This window comes from Eleutherodactylus coqui, chromosome 7 (assembly GCF_035609145.1).
Source record: "Eleutherodactylus coqui strain aEleCoq1 chromosome 7, aEleCoq1.hap1, whole genome shotgun sequence".
Classification (NCBI taxonomy): Eukaryota; Metazoa; Chordata; class Amphibia; order Anura; family Eleutherodactylidae; genus Eleutherodactylus; species Eleutherodactylus coqui.
Window position 1 is genome coordinate 94,723,941 of NC_089843.1, and position 21,214 is coordinate 94,745,154.

At 43.8% G+C, this 21,214-nt stretch overlaps 1 protein-coding gene across 4 annotated transcripts in view; it reads right to left on the reverse strand.

The window, feature by feature from the left end:
• Positions 1-21,214, reverse strand: part of MTUS1 (microtubule associated scaffold protein 1) — a 184,645-nt gene that overhangs the window by 55,021 nt on the left and 108,410 nt on the right. The window contains exon 1 of one of the 4 annotated variants that reach the window (XM_066573404.1): positions 15,645-16,163. The exons of the other annotated variants lie outside the window; for them this stretch is intronic. Within the exon in view, the coding sequence (XP_066429501.1) occupies positions 15,645-15,765 (121 nt within the window). The 5' untranslated portion in view covers positions 15,766-16,163. Of the gene's footprint in view, positions 1-15,644; positions 16,164-21,214 lie in introns of those variants that run through there. 4 annotated transcript variants of the gene reach the window in all.

Genomic DNA, 21,214 nt, shown 5'->3' on the forward strand with positions numbered 1-21,214 from the left:
TTGTAAGCTCTTGTGAAAAGGGCCATTAATTTGTTCATTAGGTCGCCTGCACACGAACAGATTTGCATTGCGGAATCTGCGGCGGGCGTGCACAAAGCGGTTCCACAGCAAATACCGTTCATAGCATGCTATGGAAGAGTCACTTTTTCCTGTACACACGTGGAAATGAATTGCAACTTTTGAGACTGGAGAGAAAAAAAAAAATTGCAGCATGCTCTATTTTAGTGTAGTGTTTGCACGGATGACTTCGACGGAAGTTTGACCCGCGGCCTTTCTGCCATTAGCATTGCAGATAGGTCGCGAATTCTGCACCATCGCAGAGCGACGACGTGTAAGGAACAAACATTTTTTTTAAAATCCGTACTGCGCCTGTGCGACAGCGAGCTGCCGGATCCTATCTGCAGTACAGATTATGTAGAAAAGGGATAGGTACGCGCGGATGCCGGCAGTGGTCAGGATCAGATTCAGCTGTGGGCTCCCACATGCGGAATCCAACCCGTTGATGTGCAGACGGCCTTTGTTTAATACTAGGTGGTGACTGCACATGTGCCTTCTGAATTGTAAAGTGCTGTGGATTAGGTTATCCTATAGATGGTCCAAATCTCTAGCAGCTAGCTATTTAAACACCAATAATTGGGATCAAGAAATCTACAAAAGACCGTATACCCAAAAGCTTTGGTGGTTATGGTGGAAGACACATTGATAAGGTTCAACAGGATACCAGCTGCCAAATACTGCATTCTCATGGGCTTTCCCTCGGAATTTCCACCTGTGGAAGCTGACAGGATTGCGTTAGCAAACACAATTCTATGCAGACGGCCGCGGTTTGTCCGCGCAAAATCTCGTGCGGCAAACAACTCGCAGCATGCTCTATTTCTGTGCGGGGCTCACATAGCTGCCCGGCAACCAGCACATGAAAGAGCTGGAGCTGCGGGGCGCGGGTGAGTACGCGCTGCTCTCTGCAGGGGCCCGGGTTGGGTCCCACGGCGAGAATTCTCGCAGCCGGATCCGACCCGGCCGTCTGCAGGTGGCCTAACAGTGATCTAGATTTATTTACCACTGCTATCACCAAAAAGGTTACCTCCACCCGCTCTCTGAATGGAGGTGAGTGGCCTCAGTCGCCAGGCCCTACAGCAGTTATGGCTGCTACCCTGATAGTCAGGCTTCATGTGTAAGCCTACCGAGACAAAAAAAATGCATAACACAAAAACAGTAAGAAGAAACCTGTCCAGAAATACATAATTAGATCATATATTCCTAAATTAAAAATGCCAGAGTCGCAAGCACCTTCCAAGAGGTGTCCAGTTTCCGAGCTAATTCTGGATACAGTTTGGCAGTAGAGTCCATCAGTAAGGTGCTTGACACTTCAGCACGGCTTAGTGTATCAAGTAACTGTTGTGTGCACGGCCAACACCTCACCAGGCTCAGCAATTTTCATAAAACCAAGTAAATGAAAAGTGTGCAAAAACTGTCCATAATAATTAGGATGTGGAATGTGAACCATGTGACAATACCGTAATGATTACAAGCTGCAACATGCAAAACTTGTAAGTCCATTCACTGTAGGAATACGGATCGTAACTGCAGAGGAGATCTTGTTCTAGGGCAGCCTTCAACACCCCGAACACCACGACAGGACGGATCAATATTTATGACATCTTTACCAGTCAGCAGCCGAAAATACAGAAGAGGCAGGGAAGTCAACCAGCAATAAACAATTCTGTAATTTATCACATAACTTTAGAGTTTGACATTTTTACCCAACATCAGACCTTCAGATATTATGGGCAAGAAAGTGGATTAAGAAAAAAAGGTCACAAAAGATGTGCCAGGATTATTCAAACACACCAGAAAACTTGCTAGAACAAGTAACACTAAAGATTAAATTACTCCTTTACCACCACCTTACTTCAGGACTACTGCTGCAAAGTTCTCGATTTCATCCTACGCAAGTCTGTGACCTCTATGTAAACTTCATGTTCCTATTCTCCTCTGTACCTACCTCTGAAAATTTGTAATGCAATTAAGGTGGGGGTGAGATGTTCAGGTTTTATTACTACCCCGACATTTATACGACATGCGCACTATTCTTTTAAAGGAGTTGTCCATCACAGACTATTATGGAATGTCATCTCTTGGACAACTGTTTCCTAGAAGAATGGAAAGGATTCAGTCCTTGTCATCAGTTACAATCTAGTTTCCGAATCTCAAAACACACATACTTGGGTCCATTTCATGGAAAGCCAATTAATGAAGTGATCATTGGGTTTTTTGCATGCAGAAGAAAATCTGAGTCCCCCGGACACCTACATTAAAAGGCCATTTTAGATGGACGAACAAATTGCATCATACAAGCGTAACCAATCAGTGCTTGTTCAAAAAACCTTTATACTTTATACCACAAATACTTGGACTACTTGCAATTGTGCGTACGTGCGTCTGTTTCCAAGTTTGTCAGCAGCACAGGCTTTGTTAGCTGCCTCCCTCCCCGTGTAAACAAAGGATTCTTAGGGCCACATAAGATCCGGTCAACTGACAAAAATAGCTGCCTATTTATTGGCTGATCATGGGCATATTTACTTAGCCCAAGGGTCAGGAAACTTTCAGTAAGCCGATAACTGACCTACGTAAAATGGCATTAACTCAGTGAGAACATACCTTTAAAGGAGAACCTTTCACTAGGTTCATACTGCTCAAGCCATGAACAGCATGAAAATTGGACAGGTAAGCCCATTTGGCCCATGTACATTTCATTCATAAATGCTGGGGCATGTCAGAAACAAAAAAAAAGATTAAAAAAGAGGAGTTGTCAGTCCTGACGCTGCGGGGCACGAAGAGCCCCACATTGACTTGAGAGCTCCAAGACAAACTTCTAAGTAAACATTTTGTATGAAAAAAAAATAAAAAAAAAATAAAAAAATCAAGCACCTAGAAGTTGTCATTTTGCTGTAAAACTAGTTTCACACATATGGCCGCGATATCAGGCCATGTGAGGTTTGCCGGCCCCATTGAAAACAATGTGCGAGGCATTCTGTGGGAGCGCCCAAAGATAGATAGGACATGCCGTGATTTTTTTTTTTTTTACCATCACCACAATGCAAGGGGAAATATAAAAAAAAAAAAAAAAAAGATAGCTCATGGGTATGATCCCCATTCAAAAGATTTTTTGGGCTGTATGAAAGCGGCCACAGGCAGATATGCAAAGGATTAGAGTTGTGGTTTGATTAGATGAATGGTCTTGCCACCTAAGACCTTAAAAGTTGTTCCACCCTTGGCCCATAAAAAGGCTCTCAGAGGCTCCTTGTGTGTAGTGACCTCTTTCTGTTTGTGTAGAGCTTGTGGACCACTAGACATGTTAACAGAGTCCACCCAGTTAAGAGAGTTTGAGAGGGGGTGTATTATGGGAATACGAGAAACTGGATGGTGGTATTGAAATAATTTACCGCCACCTGGGCTGTTCTGAACAGACTGTTAGGTGTTGGGACCAGCAGATGCATGAGGTCATGCACACAAGGCGTCTAGGTTCAGGATGTCCTTGACAGAACACCAGTAGAGAGCATCATCTGACTGTCTAAAAAGCATGAGCAGCTCCAACTTTTTCGTTGTCCGCCATCCAGAGACAGGTGGTCCCTGTGTCTGTTAAAACCATTTCTAGGCGCTGGGCTGAAGGACATTTGGTTTCATGGCACCCATTATGTGTACTGCCTTTGACACCCACCTACCGTCACCTTAATTTGCAGTGGCGTCAAGAAAAAGAAAACTGGACTGTTAAGGCCACCCTTACACATACGTTCAGAAGACACCATTCAAGAACGCAGCATTTTTACCATTTTTAAAAAGGAAACCAATGAGCGTTGTACCACGAGTAGTGCGGCGCCCGGGACGCTTCACGAATTGCGGTAAAAAGTGGCCAGTATAAGAGCAGCCTTAGAGTGGAACTGGGTTGCCTTCAGCAACAAATGCAACTTTATAGTTTGGGCACTGACAACAGCCGTCTCGAGACCTAGGATTGAGGCTCTCACCCCTGCCTTTGTTGTGGAGTGGCACAGTGCCCTTACTGCAGGTGTAATGGTCTTGGGGGCCATCACATACGACAGTCAACCCTATTAGTGGTACGAGGGACGATGACCACTCAGGACGTCATGGAAGGGTTTCCAAGAGGCATTTTCCAGCATGATCATGCTCAGCCACACAAAGCACAAGAATGCTTCCACAACATTGTCACACTTCCAGGGCCTGCCCGGTCAACAGATTTGCCAATAGAACATTTATGGGACCATCTGGAATGCCAACTTCGACTGCCCGCGGGTGGGCACAATCTGGAGGCTTAGTTAAGAACAAATAGGGACAGATATTCCGCAGGATACCATATAGATCCTGTATGTCTCCCTGCCCACTGGTGTCACATCTTGTATCCAAGCTAGAGGCGATACAACAGGGTACTAGAGCCTCCATGCCTGGCTGTATCACATCTTGTATCCAAGATAGAGGTGGTACAACAGGGTACTAGAGCCTCCATGCCTGCCCGTATCACATCTTGTATCCAAGCTAGAGGCGATACAACAGGGTACTAGAGCCTCCATGCAACAACAAATGTTGGTACTAGTGAAATTCTTACACAGGGTGTCATGGTAAAGGGGGGGAATTAATTTCACATCCTCATTAATTTTTTTAAAGACACAAACTTAAGTTCTCTCATAATTCTAGATAAACCTGGACTGACATGTACTTTGCCCACAAGTATTAATTCTTACAGCAGAACAAACAAGTCTGTGGTAGAGCTGGGAGGGGGGGAAGGGGGGGGAGATATATAAAAAAAATTATAAAAGTAAAAAATTTTAAAAAGCTACATTTTTATATATTCTACATATACACACTTGTTAATTCAACACAATTTGTTGCATATTTTCTTTCATAAGAATTTAGGTAAGTTTTGAAATTTCCTATAAAAATGCTCTATTGGTTTAAGCCCCTACTTATCAAAAACATTGATAAACTAGGATATGGAAAACAGCAGAGAAATCCGTTATTGCCTTTCCTCTCCATTAGACTAAGTATCCTTATGCCGCTTCAAGGCTTTTAGTTGAGAGAAAACATTAGTCATATATAAGGAGTAAGTGTTTGGAAAAATCGATGAGTCGGAGGTTTGGCGTACCGACTCCGCAGCCCTGGTCGGGAGGAGGATTCTTACCGATAAAAGATACTAGCAACCTGACATACCCAATTATAACAGCCTTTCACGTCATGCTTGTGAGATTGGCTCTTTAAGTCAGGGGGAATAGGTTTTCACCACTGAGGTAAATTGAAAAAACAATTTCCAACCCCATGAAAGTTTCAACACACTTAAAAATTATTTCAAATACCAACTAGTATAAATACTGCTCCTCTATTCCTGCTCAATTTAGGATATATCAAAACGACATGCGATGGCTGCAGCCAATCACTGGTCACAATGTTAGCCAGTGATTGGCTGCAGTGGTCACACGTTGACAAGCTACGTTATGGATGCAGCCTGTTAACAAAAGACTGCAGAGGGAGCAGTGAAGCATCTGAATGGTAACAGTAAGGGGAACGGTAAGGAGATCCCTCCTTTAGCCATTTCATACCAGTTTAAGTAGTTTGTAAAAAGATTGATGAAAAGCCCCTCTAAAACATGTTACCCACCCGCATGGAAAGATTTGATCCTATACTAGATTAAAAAAAGATGTACAGAAAAGCTGGTTCTGAATGTGATGAGAAAGGGGGTCTAAATACCAAAGAAATATTAATCTACCGATTGATCAGCTAGAATTTTTTTTCTGCTGTAGATTTTCAAGAATAAAAAAAAAGTGTAAAAAAAACTCTTATAAGTGGCTATTCATGTTGAATTGTGGAAGTCCGACCCCTGCGAATCCCACTGCTCAGCAGAATTGCAACATGTATGGACGTGCCAATGTACCCGTGTTAACAGTAAGTAGGGAGCCATGGCTCATTTACACAAAAGATATCAAGCTCTGATACCCCCAAATCCCACAGACCATAATGAGACTCCATTATAGAAAAGCTCTTTTTGTCACTGATTAATGGTCCGTTTAGACCTGCTGATTTACATCGTTCACTCAAACAAGAAATCGCAGTTGTTTATTTACTATATAATTCAATGAGAACATTCGATATTTAAACCGAATAATAAGTGAATGACTAAACGATTTTCATGCCTGCATATAATGAACGAAAAGCAACCTATCGTTCGATCATAAATCGTTCTGTGCAATGTTTTAGAATCAATAATTGAATAAATTCGTTCTCTGTACAGAGTGTGGGTAAAAAGTGAGCTTAACTAATCCAAAGTGGAGCATTAGTCCCCCTTTTCCACAACCCCTCCTTCCCCCCTGAAATGGGGAAAAACAAATTCGCTTATGCAACGTGACCAAGTCCTCCCTACCCCCATTCGCCACGATACACGCAAAGCACCCAGAAACAAGAATGTCCTGGCTAGAGTAACTACAGCTGTCCCCTTTCTTAAAGGGGTTGTCTCGGGCCGAAACAGGGTTTTTTTTTCCATAGGCCTCCCCGTTCGGCGCAGGACAACCCCGAAGGATGTGTTAAAAAAAAAAATTAATTTATTACTTACCCGAATCCCCGCTCTGCGACGTCTTCCTTCTTCTTCCTTCAGCAAGATGGCCGCCGGGATCTTCACCCACGATGCACCGCGGGTCTTCTCCCATGGTGCACCATGGGCTCTGTGCGGTTCATTGCCGATCCCAGCCTCCTGATTGGCTGGAATCGGCACATGTGATGGGGCGGAGCTACGAGGACCAGCTCTCCGGCACGAGCGGCCCCATTCACCAGGAAAAAGACCGCACAGCGCAAGCGCGTCTAAAAAAAGCAAGAAGACATCAGAATTAGACCGATCCATGGCGACGGGGACGCCAGCAACGGAAGCAGGTAAGTGAATAACTTCTGTATGGCTCATATTTAATGCACGATGTACATTACAAAGTGCATTGATATGGCCATACAGAAGTGTATAACCCCACTTGCTGCCGCGAGACAACCCCTTTAAGGGCAGCTTCAAGGAGCATCGGCTGCATGTGTCCCTGACCCTAATCGAAGAGTTTTTCTTAAAGAACCCCCCTAACTCACATTACCTCAAAAATCTATAACATCCTGTTATAACAGGTTATTCCGGGCTATCCCCAGTTTACCGAACTATGGGAAAGAGCGCTAACCATGGGGATACGGGATTTTATGATTGGGATAGGGATTTTATGCTTTCTCATAAGCTACCAATAGCTTGTGTGGCACAAAAGAAAAACTATAAGCTGCTTATCAGGTGGTACAGATACCCTGATCTCATCCACTGTATATGCCCTGCGATTTCAGACTCCTATTGGAGATGCGGTTCTGGAACAGGGTCCGTGCGAGTGCCCAACACTACAAAATTTCTGGGACACTGTCTTCCAGAAATGTGAGAAGGTCACACTGGATAAGGTAGCTGTGACTCCTCAATTAGCCTTACTCTATCATTCTGGGGCCTTTTGCACAACTAAAGAAGGGCCTACTGCAGCATTGTTTGACAGCAGAAAGAACAGCGATTCCCCGATATTGGCGAAGCCCTCAACCTCCAATAAATGTTGGAGTTCATCCAAGAATTGAATTTCCTCAGGCGTATGGAGGAAATGTGAATACAGGATTCTGCCAACTCAGACCTGGGGTCCCGGGAATTGTGTGTCTTTCAGGACTCCCCGGAATTTCGGGATGAAGGGAGGAGACAAGACACAGGGAAACCCCATGACCCTACCCCACTCCCTCCCTGCTACCAACTGAAATCAGTACCTACCTCCCCTCCTTTTCCTCTATTTCTTCATTCTGTTCTTATCTGCTCATTTCCCTTCCTGATATACTTCTCTACTTTCCTAAAGACTGATTTGACAGTCTTGCTATTCATCTCTAATTACTAAATATTTGCTATAACAAAGTTCTGGTTAAAGTTCCTAAATTAAAGCCCATTTAGACGATTGCCGCTCAAAATTCGCTCAAAAGACATCTTTTGAGCGATAATTGTTGTGTCTAAATCAGGCTTTAGACAGGGACTAGGTTATAAAAGGAGCACATAGAGGTCCCACTGCATGGGTTGGTTGGCCACCAGAAGAGCTCCTTCATAAAGACCACGACAACAGAAGACCCAAGAGAGGCCTCGTCAACATTTTCCTACATACAGGTTGAGACTTCCACAGGAGGGACATTCCATGATTGACTATTGAACATTGAAAGGGGCTAGCCCCAAACTTTCCTGTTAAAGCTCCATGCCCAGATAGGCAATGAACCACACGACTAAGTAACTCCCGTTATAAAACATAATGGTTGTTTATAGAAATACGATGGTTTAATTTTTGTGAAAATCAATAAACAGATTAAACATAAAAAGTGAGCTGGTACCTGTATATGAGCAGTGCTGCAGTGTAACCATGTACTGTACTTGAGTACTGAGGCCAAGACAAAGTAGGATAGCGCAAGGAATTGTTGCATAAATTCTAATAGCACACATGCATTTCCTCTAAACAGGCCAAGAGACTAGAACTTGCTGTTCTACAATAGAACGGTGGTCACTGGTTCCTAGCCAGAAAAGATTCCACACTGTCAACTGTAATGTCTAACTTGGGTATAATGTAAACAGTGACTGGATTTACAGCCTTGCTTACCGTTCCATGGAATACCTAGCTAAAATAAGGATCGTTTCTTAATACCCTTGAATTAATGAAATGCTCCAACTATGACCTTGCTTACACAGCTTAAGGTTTATTCAGATGGGTGTATGAAAGTTGCAACGGAAAAACTGATCTCCATGTTCATGCAGACGCTTGGTGGCTCAGTGGCTAGCACTGTTGCCTTATAACACAGGGGTTCTAGGTTCTTGTCCAACCATGGACAACATCTGTATGGAGGTTTTATGTTCTCATTGTGTTCATTCTTCTCAAGCATGGTGGCTCAGTCCTTAGCACTGTTGCTTTGCAGTGCTGGAGTTGTGGGTTCAAATATGATAGAGGGTGATGTCTATATTGGCTTTATGTTCTTGTAGTTTATTCTTTTCTTACTCATCAATTTCTCTAGCAATGAAAAAACAAGCATGGTGGATCAGTTGTTAGCACGGCGGCTTTGCAGATCTGACCAACGGTGATGGCTGTATGGAGTTTTTCAAAGCGGATGTTGCCTTTGATGAGATTTGAACTTAGAACCCCCAACACTGCAAGGCAACAGTGCTAACCACTGAGCCACATTTGATGAAGAGGCACAGCAAAATGAAAATACTAGTGTGAAAAGGCCCTAAAACTGCTGTCTATGCAGTAATGAAAGGGAAGTATGAAACCTACATCCCACTCACCTACTTTTAACCCATAAACCTAAGCTTAGGTCATGGGACTTAAAATAGGTGACAGAGTCTTTCAGCTCCCAACAGTTGTCCAATGTAAATGGACCCTTACTACTACAAGGACATGCTGCAGCTTTTTAAAAATCATGGCATGCTAAAGTGCTGAAGTTTCTGTGACCCCATCCATCTCTCACTTATATTAAGAGGGAACAAAATACAAAAAAAGTGAAGAGGTTTAAATCAGCACTTGGCATTATTTGTGCTCTGATTTACAAGGACTAGAGATGAGCGAGCATAATTGCTGAGGCAAACTACTCAAGCGAGTAGTGCCTTATGCGAGTACCTGCCGGCTTGTCTCAAAAGTTTCGGGTGCCGGCAGGTGAGAGCAGTGAGTTGCGGGAGTAAGCAGGGGTGAGCAGGGGAAAGAGCGAGAGAGAGATCTGCCCCACCCCCCTTCCCCGTTCCTCCCCGCTGGCACCCGAATCTTTAGAGACGAGCAGGCAGGTACTTGCATAAGGCACTACTCGCTCCAGTAGTTTGCCTTAGCGAGTACTCTCACTCATCTCTAACAAGGAGATGCAGATTGGTTAAGTAGCACCGATTACTGGCCTTCCTATAAACACTTTTGTGGTATTTTGAGGGCATGTAAAAACCACCATAAACGTCATTTTATTTTTTATTTAGTGCACATTTTTACATGTTATTTCCAGATTCTTTCCCCTATTGCCTAAAACAGACAAATCCATAAAGCAAGTTTTTTGCAGAAAAAGGAAACTCACCATAGAGTCAAAGAAACTAAAAACTCAAATTGAAGATAAAAACACTACAAAGAAAATGCATTACTTAACTCCGCATTACTAACAGCTAACATCTTCTGCAATAAATGGAAGAAATGCTGAGAAAAAAAACTACAGAAAGAGCGAAGCTTCTCGTAAAATCATCATGCGTGAAACTACATTATGAGTTTATTTTAATTTTTTATTTCCCGCAGTCTGGTGCTATAATGACTGGTATAAGGACTAGAGAATAGCTTTCAGGCTGCTGAAAATATGACACTTGAAATGCAATAAACTGATCGCGCCGGTAAGAAACCCCATTGTTTCCTCCTATTAATATGAGCAGGTTATAAATACACGCTTCCTGCCCGCGCCGCTCCACAGATCCAGTCTTCCTGTGGTATTGTTTTATAATCATGCTATAGCTATGTGCTCACAATCTAATTTGAGTCATAAAGCCCATGAGGCTTTGTTACTGCTCGAGTGCCAGAAATCAGGGATTTAGACATCAGATTAAGGAAAACCAATAAAATTTCACTAGCTGAATACTACTCTTGGAATGTAACCACAATGAGTTTAATTTTAGGTATTTAAAGGGGAAAAGTACTTTAATAGCATCCTAGGAGTCATTACTTTAATGCCAAACATAATTAGTCGAGGATTCTCAGCTCAGAGCAACTTTGATTTCTAAACCAAAAAAACCTGTAACTTAAAGGGGTTGTCCCGCGAAACAAAGTTGGGGTATACACTTCTGTATGGCCATATTAATGCACTTTGTAATGTACATTGTGCATTAATTATGAGCCATACAGAAGTTATTCACTTACCTGTTCCGTTGCTAGCATCCTCGTCTCCATGGTGCCGTCTAATTTTCAGCGTCTAATCGCCGGATTAGACGCGCTTGCGCAGTCCGCTCTTCTTTTCTGAATGGGGCCGCTCGTGCCGGAGAGCGGCTCCTTGTAGCTCCGCCCCGTCACGTGCCGATTCCAGCCAATCAGGAGGCTGGAATCGGCAATGGACCGCACAGAAGCCCTGCGGTCCACCGATGGAGAAGATCCCGGCGGCCATCTTCACCAGGTAAGTAAGAAGTCACCGGAGCGCGGGGATTCAGGTAAGCACTATCCGGTTTTCTTTTTTAACCCCTGCATCGGGTTTGTCTCGCGCTGAACGGGGGGGCTATTGAAAAAAAAAAACCCGTTTCGGCGTGGGACAACCCATTTAAGTACAATTTTTATTTTTTTCTTAAAATCGGCAAAGCTATCCACCAGCAGAACTAACACTTCATTGCCTTTAAGTGGAAAAGCTACATTAATTTCAATAGTGTAGTAGCAAAAAACAATGAAGACTAGTTCTGTGGAGATGTAAAAGGGGTATTCTGGGCATTTATTATTGATGACCGATCCTCGGGATTGGTCATCAATAGTTGATTGTCGGGAGTCCGCCTCTCTGGATCTCCACCGATCAGCTGATTATTCAGCCCACTGTCCTATTATCCTACATTGAGCAGGGGTTTAGACCAGATGACCCTCGAGGTCCCTTCCAACTCTACTATTCTATGCTTCTGTCAGTGCAGTGAGGCTGTATCTCTGCATTAGTGGTCAGAGCTGGAAGTGTAATAGGCACTGACCCTCCAGCTCCGACTACCAATGGGGACACCCATCCCCATTGCACTGTCAGCAGGCCGGAGGATCAGCTGGTTGGTGGGAATCCCGAGTAGATCAAATGTTGAGGACCTATTCAGAGGATAGGTCATCAATAGTAAAAGCCTGGAATGCTCTTTCAATTAAAGGGTCTGAAAGAGCTTGACTATACACTGTAAGCAGCGAACACAGATCTTGGGTGGCACAGCATAAAGGCGGAACTAATGTTTTAGCATAGAGCCATAAAGACTCCATCAGGTTTCGGATGTACACAGCCATTTTCCCCCAGAAGCAACTGGAGATTCTGGCTGTTTTATCAGTGTTGGAGCATGCTGCAATTTTCCTTCTTTTAGATTTAATATGGACAGAAAGTATAGAAAAAGGTGAGCATCAGAGTACCTACTGTGTCATCTGTTGTCTCTTTACATGGAGCAGCATCTGGGGGTGCCAAAGAAAACACTCATGTCCTAAAAGGACTTCATCTTTATTATGTCCAAACAAGCTGACAATGTTTAGACCATTACTTGCGGTCTTTGTCAAGTCAACTTGACAAAGACCGCAAGTAACAGTCAAACCGATGTCAACTTTTAGGATGTGAGTATTTTCTTCAGCACCCCAGATGCTGCTCCATGTAAAGAGATTGTGCTTGATTATATGGATCACGGATCCAGATCCATTCCAGTGAGCTTGCCTCTCTTGCCCAATATAGAAGCCTCCCCTCGGATCAGAGGTACGTTTATGTGCTGCTGCCAGCAGATTTTTGTCTGGGTCATCGGTTGTCCATTCTTTCAACCACTTTTGGTAGGTACTAACCACTAGAGATCAGCAACACCTGACAAGACCTGTCATTCTGGAGATGCTCTGACCCAGTTATCTAGACATCACAAAGTCGCCCTTGTCAAAGTCGCTCAGATCCATACACTTGTCCATTTTTCATGCACCCAGAAAATTGGTTTCAAGAACGGACTGCTCACTTGGCTACCTGATATACCCCATGCCTTGACAATTGCCATGTCAGAAGATAATCAATGTTATTCACTTTGGTTTTATTGCTACGGCTGATCATATACTTGGCGTGTTCAAAAAATATCCAACCTTTATTCATAAAAAAAGATTTGTTTTCAGATACAACAATCTTACACTATTCTCCTTCAAAGTCGTCCCCTTGGGCAGCCACACACTTCTCTCAACGCCTCTTTTGAAATGGCGCATAGCTGGTCCTTAAGATCCTGCATGTTGTCTTCTTTGGACAGAAATCAGTTCCTTTCAGGACATTTTCAGCTTGGGGGAAACGCCAGAAATTACGTGGAGCTGTCGGGAGAGTAGTGAGCCTGACTTCACTGATGTGCGCCCATCTTTGAAGCGGTTGTACAACTCTGTGTGGTGCCCATTGCTTCATCCCCGAAGGCCTTTTGAATCATACGGATCGTTTCCACTTGGGAATCGTCAAGCTTTACACAAAATTTAGAGCAGTAGCGTTGTTCGAGTTATTTTGCCCAAAAAGAAAAGGAGACGGCGCTCACTTCCACTTCCGCACTCATCGGCTGTCTGCCGGCGACTGACAGCTTCTGCAAGCAGGCAAAAAATCCAAGCATGCCATTAGGGTGGCCTAAATACGTGCAACAAACCGCGCCTTCCTAGGTTCATTTGTTTACACACAAAAAATAAAGGTTGAATACTGTATGAACACCTCGTATTCTTGCATATTGCCTTGTAAACTATGTACCAATCTGATAACAGAGACATCCTTGGGTACTGCAGTTTCAGAACATCCTAGAATTATTGGCATGCGGATAGCGACACAAAGAATAAAGAACCCATGGCCTCACTCCACGAGTAGAAATTCACAGCATCGGTATCATTGGCCACTGCTTCATAAAGCATATGGTAAAATGCAAGAACTTGGCTTCCGCACTTCAACCTTATCGCCTCAGTGATTTAATTCCACCACTAAGGAAAGGTCCACCTTCAGCATGTAACGTTGTAAGGTTTTGCCTACCATGCTGATTGACTTCAAGTCATGTTCTTTTAGCATACGTTGAGTCGGGATACAGTTGTCTCAAGGGATTTGAAAAGCACAATTGGCCATGTTTCTCAATTTACAAGTTTCCCCAAAAGAAAAGACTCTGCTGTATCCTTTTTTTTTGTGCGAGTCAATAGCATGCAAATGCATACGTCTGGGGTAGGCATAAAACAGACAGCTTCAAGCCATTTCGACAAATCTACTCCAATGGTGTGGAGTGAACCTAACCTAAGAGTCACTGTCAATTGTGCTAGTACAAAGACAACTATGTAGGATAGGTTCACATCTATGTTGGTTTTTGAGCCGAAGCATACCGGGCACAAAATCCTGGAGAAAATAGCGCAGCATTACATGCCACTTCGCCCGGTTAAATGCTGAGCGGCATGACAGAAGCCAGACAGACCCTGCTATAGTCAACAGAGTCCGTTGCCCTTCCTGGCGAGAAGTGTGGCGGCTGGCATCTCACCCCCATTACTTTCATTTTGTGGCTCCTAGTGGAGCAATACAACAGAAATGACAGCACAGATATGAATCCAGCTTCATCTTCTAAGGCTTAATTATTTCCAAGACTTAAGACAATGCCACCAATTTCCGAAGCTCATCTGCAAGGATATGTTTACCTTGCACAGAAACCACCACCACTAATGGAGTGCAAAGCACTTGCTAATCCAAGCGCTCTACATGGCTCGCCAATAGCAGCACTAGCCTCAAGGAATAAATATATCCTCCCTAAAATAAAACCGGCAACAAACTGCATAGCGACATACCAACTCCATTTCCCCAAACAACTGCTTGACGTGTTCACGGAAACCTGCAGAGATCCTAAATCTCAGAGCTACTACATAAATACACCTTACCCTACATTGCCTCACCACCTCTTTATCTCCCATTGGCCTTTCTTCTTGCTTGTATAAGCAGTGAGTACATAGAAGACTATCGCTGTTTACAAGACTTCAATCCAGACACATCGCATGAAGACGGTCTACTGCTTGACTATACGCCGGATCCATGTTCTACCACCATGGACATGTCTTGCAGGTAGAAACTTGCAGCCAATTCGACATGGATTGTAATTAAGGGTTAGGCATATATATCAGTATAGCTCTTTTGTCATCACCTAGGAAACAGTATGACTGGCCATAGCTTTCTACGGTGAGTCACAATTTAGACCGCCAATTCTATATTGGAAATGTGTAAGCGTGAAAAACAGCAAGCAGGGTGGAGGTGATCCAAGTCCTCCATTAGACCTGAGTGCTGGCCATATCAGATGTAGGGATGATAACCAAACACACTACTGGTATTAATAGCATCTGATATCCATTACACAGGTTGCCTGTATACGATATACTCATTGCCTTTAACCATCATAATACACTTCCACATTTTCAATAATCCTGACATTGTAATAAGTGAATGCATATCATATATACCCCAATCCAAAGGATTCTATGTATACAGAAGACCCAGCAACAAATATCTTCAAATGACTCTGTTCAATGATGTTTTTTATATTTGCACAGACATGATCCCCCTGTATAGCCAAGCACTTACAATCAGGTCCATTTTAGTCAAAAGATCATCTTCCCGATATGTACGGTATCTTCCAGTCTTATTAAATATTCAAAGCATGAGTGTTTATAAACAATACGGCGGATATCAAAAACATTCTCCTTTCTAATGCTGTATTTGAGCTAATCTAAATCATACATAAACACACGCCATGTAATATTTACTTAATTCATCTCTCTCTCTATATCTCGCAGCCTTGACAAGTGTGTCTCAGCTGTAAGAGTAAACAAGATGTCCCCTGCCATTACTAGCACACAGACACCGAACAAGTAGACGGCACTAACCTGCATGAAATATCACCGAGCTTTTCCGGTATCCGGTAGGCAGCCGCAGATTTCGGAGCAGTCCGCTTGCAGTCAGCCGCACACGCATATTGGATAAGGAGAATTTGGGAGACCATAACATGTCTTCAGAGAAAGTGGAGAGATATCCAGCAAGAAACTGCCTCCATGTACTACTACGCTATATTTTTAGCTCACCACCAACGATCCGGGGCCAAGCAGCAGAAGGAAGGCAGAAAAAAGCAATTCGGAAAGGCAGCTCATTCCATCACCCTGCCTGCCAGGCGCACACATCACAAATCCCAGAAAGCAAAAATCCACTATGCAAATCTGTCCAGCAGCACTCCCCCAACCAGATGTTGCAGAAACAAAGCGTGCCCTTAGAATGAGCCCTCCTCCTGGAGCCTGCGAAGACAGGCAGCCACTGAATTACATCACACCATGTCCATGCATAGCAATCTATTATGCAGGGAGAAGGCTGCTTAACCCTTCTCCTCGGCTGCGGTTTACTATGGATTCTACACACAGGCACAGAAATAACTAGTCCCTGCCCAATGACATGAACCCCTTGTGTGCAGCTATACAAGCATCACCAAGACAATGGTGCTAAGGAAACAAGTGCACCGACGGCAACATTGTCTGCGAACACACAAGCCGCAGCGCTGGGGAAGGAGGGGGAAAGAAGCAGAAATGCCAGTTTTTCCTAAGCCCTGTCTCATCACCCTTGGAGGTGCTCAGTGATGTGATTAAAGGTGGGAGGTGATCAAAGAGCCCGATCCTCCCATCCATCGCTCACCCAGACAATAACTGTCATAAGCCCGCTGCCTGAATTTTATTCTTCACAAGAGAATAAGACGAAATAAGAAGGAAATGGTGGCACTGGTCCCTAGGGAAATTACATATTCATGATCATGGGGGGAAGCTCGCAACACAATGACTAGTCTCCCCCATTCGCGTAGATATTGCATATTAAAATGCTACATTAGTAAAAGGGAAGACTTAAACAGTATATCAAAATGACTAAAAAAAAACACCACCATCGCCTAACAACCTCCATGTGTTGGCTTTATCAATTATATGGCGCAAAGCGCATACTGTGGAGCAGAGTCTTGAGAGATAGGTACCAAATGACAATCGCACCTTTATATATCACGTTGGGAATAATTTGGCTTCTGAATGCTGATGGCTTTAAATTACTTTCTCTAAAGGATTATTACAGGCAAAATAATAGGAGGAAAGGGGGTCTCTGCGGCATTAGCCAGGGACCGAAACTCTCCAGGATGGCCCCTGGATGGAGATACGGGCTGTGTGTGGGCACACACTCTATGGCCACTTTATTAGAGAGACCAGCCCTTTCATGATTGGAGCTTCAATGTATAGGGTCACAGGTCTCATTTTCGGAGTGCAGCGTCACGTCAGCAAGGTTTCAGTGGATCCATTTTAGAATAGGAACATTGGGAAACATGAGTAACTTTGAACAAGGCTTGGTCAGCGATGCTAGACTAGCCAGGACCAGTCTTCCGAGAACTGCCACATTTTGGCGTTTTTTTGTGCAATGGTGGTAACAAACGACTGGTTCAAGAGGAACTGCAGGAAGTTATCCAGTCTGCATGGACCTATAACCCTGCAGAATTATTTCAACAATGACTTTTCAAAGTAAGCCGAGCGCTCTACTAGATGACTGTCTCTAATGATGGGTCCATTCAGTGTGCATCAATGTAGATTATATTGAAAAACTGTATCAACCATCTACATATGGCAGAGTTTCCCAACCTTCTCAGCCTTGGGATACCCCTCACAAGGCGGGAGCATGGTCAAGGGGCGTGGCTAGTCGCGTAGCTCATCACAACACATATATAGCTTTACCTGGCCACCTCGTAAACTGGAGGCTTAGTAGGATGCCTGTGGAAGCAGCTACTTCAGCGGTAGTTCTGGGCTGCTTTAGGACATCACCGGACTACAGAGATTTTTTTTTTTGCTGGTGGACCGAATGGCCAATTGGCACACCAGGTGGGCGAGGAACCCCGGTAGTGAGTCACTGAAATAGGCACCTTGAGTCTTTACTTATAAGAGTTACTATGTAGCAGTGTTAACATTTCAGTAATACAGACAAGAAATTCATGTATCTCAAACCACTTCCCTTTTCCAATTTTAGCGGCAGTTTTAGGCTTTACTCCATTGTTACCCATGGAAAAATAACACCAAGAATATTCCCCTGACTTCATGCAATACAAGTAGAGAATGGGTGTTGACTTGGTCCTCTGCACTGGGAACACAATTTTAGGTAACAGATGTTAGAGAAAAACTGATATCACATTCAGAATCTACAACCCCAAAAAGGTTCTACATTGTCAACGTGACAGTTTTTCTTTATCAGGTCTGCTTACTAAAATATATTATAATGGTAATCTTTGTTTATATAGTGCCAACATATTCTGCAGCGCTTACAAAAAGAGGGGGGAAAATTAACAAATCCACAGTTACATCTAGTAATCAGTTAGAGACAGTAAGGGTGAGGTTCCTGCTCCAACGAACCTACATACTACAAATAATGGGGTGATACAGAAGGGAAAGAGGTTGGAGATGTGTAAGGTAAGGCGAGGTGGAGAGTGTGGGATGCTATACACAGACAATGGACAAATTGAGTCATATAGTGGCTGAACCGGTTGACTGTAGGGGGCGGGTGATTACAGCTAGCAGGGATTGAAGTCACTAGGGCAGGGAGCATGTTATCAGGCAGAGTACAGAGGGGTTTTATTTATCAGATGTGGTATGCCTCCCTGAAGAGGTGTGTTTTTAGAGCACGCCTGAAGTTGTGAGAGTCAGGGCTTGCCTGGATAGTTTGTGGTAGCGCGTTCCAGAGGATAGGCGCTGCACTGGAGAAGTCTTGGAGGCAGGAATGAGACGTTCGAATTAAAGGGGTGCTTCATCAGATTGTTAGCGGAGCGGAGGGTCCAGGCTGGGTGGTGGATTGAGATGAGGGAAGCAATGTAGGGCGGTGCGGTTCTGTGGAGGGCTTTGTGAGTAAGGGTGGAGAGTTAATTGGATTCTGTATTTGATGGGCAGCCAGTGCTGTGGCATTCGAGTAGTGGCTGGACAGGAAGATAAGCCTGGCAGCCGCATTCAGGATGGATTGGAGAGGGGAGAATCTGTCGTGGGGGAGGCCAATCATCAGCGAGTTGCGATAATCGAGCAGAGAGTGGATGAGGGCAACAGTGAGCGGTTTTAGCGTGTCCACGGTGAGAAAGGGGCGGATTCTTGCAATGTTCTCGAGGTGCAGGCGACACGTTCGATCAAGAGATTGGATGTAAGGGGTAAAGGAGAGATCAAAGCTGAATATAACCATAAGACAGCGGGTGTGCTGGGAGTTCTATATCCATATAAAAGGTATACATGTATATAAATTAAATGATACTGGTAATGAACGCCAACCAAAAGCAAAGATAAATCCTAAGAAGTTTAACACATGAACTAAAACGTTCCTTCTTTGAGACATGTCGCTGAAACAGTGTTTCTGTGATCTCCTGCAATGAGAGGTTACTGGACATTTGTGCTGTAGTCCACCGACACGTCTGTCCTATCAGCCACTGTACCGTTCTTGCATCGTCCTTATTTCCTGGTGAAATCACCTCCACTTACATCACCAAGACAATCTGGAAATCGATCCAAAAGACTGAAGGTGATGCAATTTAATGCTCATGCTACAACCAAGTGTACAACAAGCATTGAGCATACGTCCACTCCAGTAAATCCCATTTATGCTCTTTACATTCACCATACAAAACTATCACTACTGGGGTTTTTCTGTTCTCAACACCACTTTTTTGTTCCCCAGTGTCACCCCTAGAATTACAGTAAAAAGGAAGTCTTAACACGCTTTCTTGGGCAAACACGTGTGCAATCATAACTCTGACATACTCACAGCTGTAAAAACTAATGTGGAGCCCTGGCCCAAGACAAAACTACACCAGATTTCAAGTGTTAAAAGGCCTAAATTGTTTTTTTTAATTAGTGAAAAAAAATTTAATTTTCAAAAATAGTGGCCGTGCTGCTCAAAAGATGCCTGAAACCAGTAAAAACCGGCTGTACACATATACTGGACTTTCCTGCATTCTTCTGCTATTTTCATCCAGCTATGGTTAACACAAAATGAAAAAGTGAGTAATCAGATCAAAGCCAAGAGTCAGAAATCCAGAAGTGCATACAGCACATGGACTAGACGTATGAATGAAATAAAGCCAGTCGTTCTCACGGAGCCGCACAAGATCTACAAATCCAAATCCTATTTACTCTACACAGTTCCCTGCCGGGTGGATTCATGCCGCTACAAAGCCCTGTCACAATGTAACAATTGCAGAACACGTCACACCTAAATTGAAGCATGCTTTCCTACTCTTTATGGCCAGGTTGTGTGTGTTTCTCAACTCAAAGCCTGATTTACTGCTATAGGTAATAAGCACACACCCTACAGCAGAATGACACCCTGGCAGCAGTCCTCGGGATCCAGACAGCATTATGGGCGGTGCAAGCAGCGTGATTTACTAATGGAATACAACCACCTTCACCACAACTGCCGATACTACAGCTACAAAACTGTCTTCACACATTTGTTTCATGTAGCTGGACAACAGAATATTTAAAGGGGTGTTCCCATCTCGGGAATCCTATTACAAGGTGTTCAAAAATCACAAATCAATGCATTCACCCACACAATGTTTATTTCCAAAATGCTCCGTTCTCCAGATATTGCAGCTATTGATTCCTCTGCCCTCTGGTTGTTTACTGCTTGTTGGCAGGGAAACCGACCACCTCTTCAATGGAAAGAAAGAAGAGAAGAGGAGGCGTTTGTGCAGTTCTTTCATGCAATTTAGGTGTCCGTGTTCTCACAAACGCCTGCACACTAGTTTTTAAACTGGCTACTATGGCGCTCTATTTTCCTAGATGGGAATACCCCTTTAAGGCAATCTGTTACATTGACTATACTACTCTACAAGTAGCATGTATAGAACAGGAAGATCTGGGCAGATGGATATACAGTTTTATGGCAAACATACAGTATAACTCATGAGTCTAGGGAACAGCGTGACTCAACCAAGAGCCTTCCCTGTGTAAGCAAACCTAGCTGTCCGTCATTGATTAGTACTGCCCACTGGACTCCTAAACCCAGAGGAAGCTGGTATTTAAAGGCAATGGACAGCTTTCAAGGGAAATACTATTTCACTTAGGCCACATGCATACGGGCGGATTATGCATTGCGGAATTTGGAGCGGGCACTCACCTCTGGATTCCGCTGCTATTTGTTGCGGAATCCCGAGGTGGACACCCGCTTCAGAATCCGCAGCAAATAGCGACCCTAGCATGCAATGGAAAACAGTTTTTTTTACTATGCACGAGCATAGTAAAAAAAAAAAAAATTCGCATTTTCCCGCGGGCGGAGAGGGATTGGGGAAAACACGGGATGCTCTATTTGTAGGCGGATCCCATGCAAACTGCTTCCATTGAAATCAACTGAAACAGTCCAAACCACGGCTCTTCCACAATCATAACTGCAGAAAGGTCGCGGGATCCGCGTC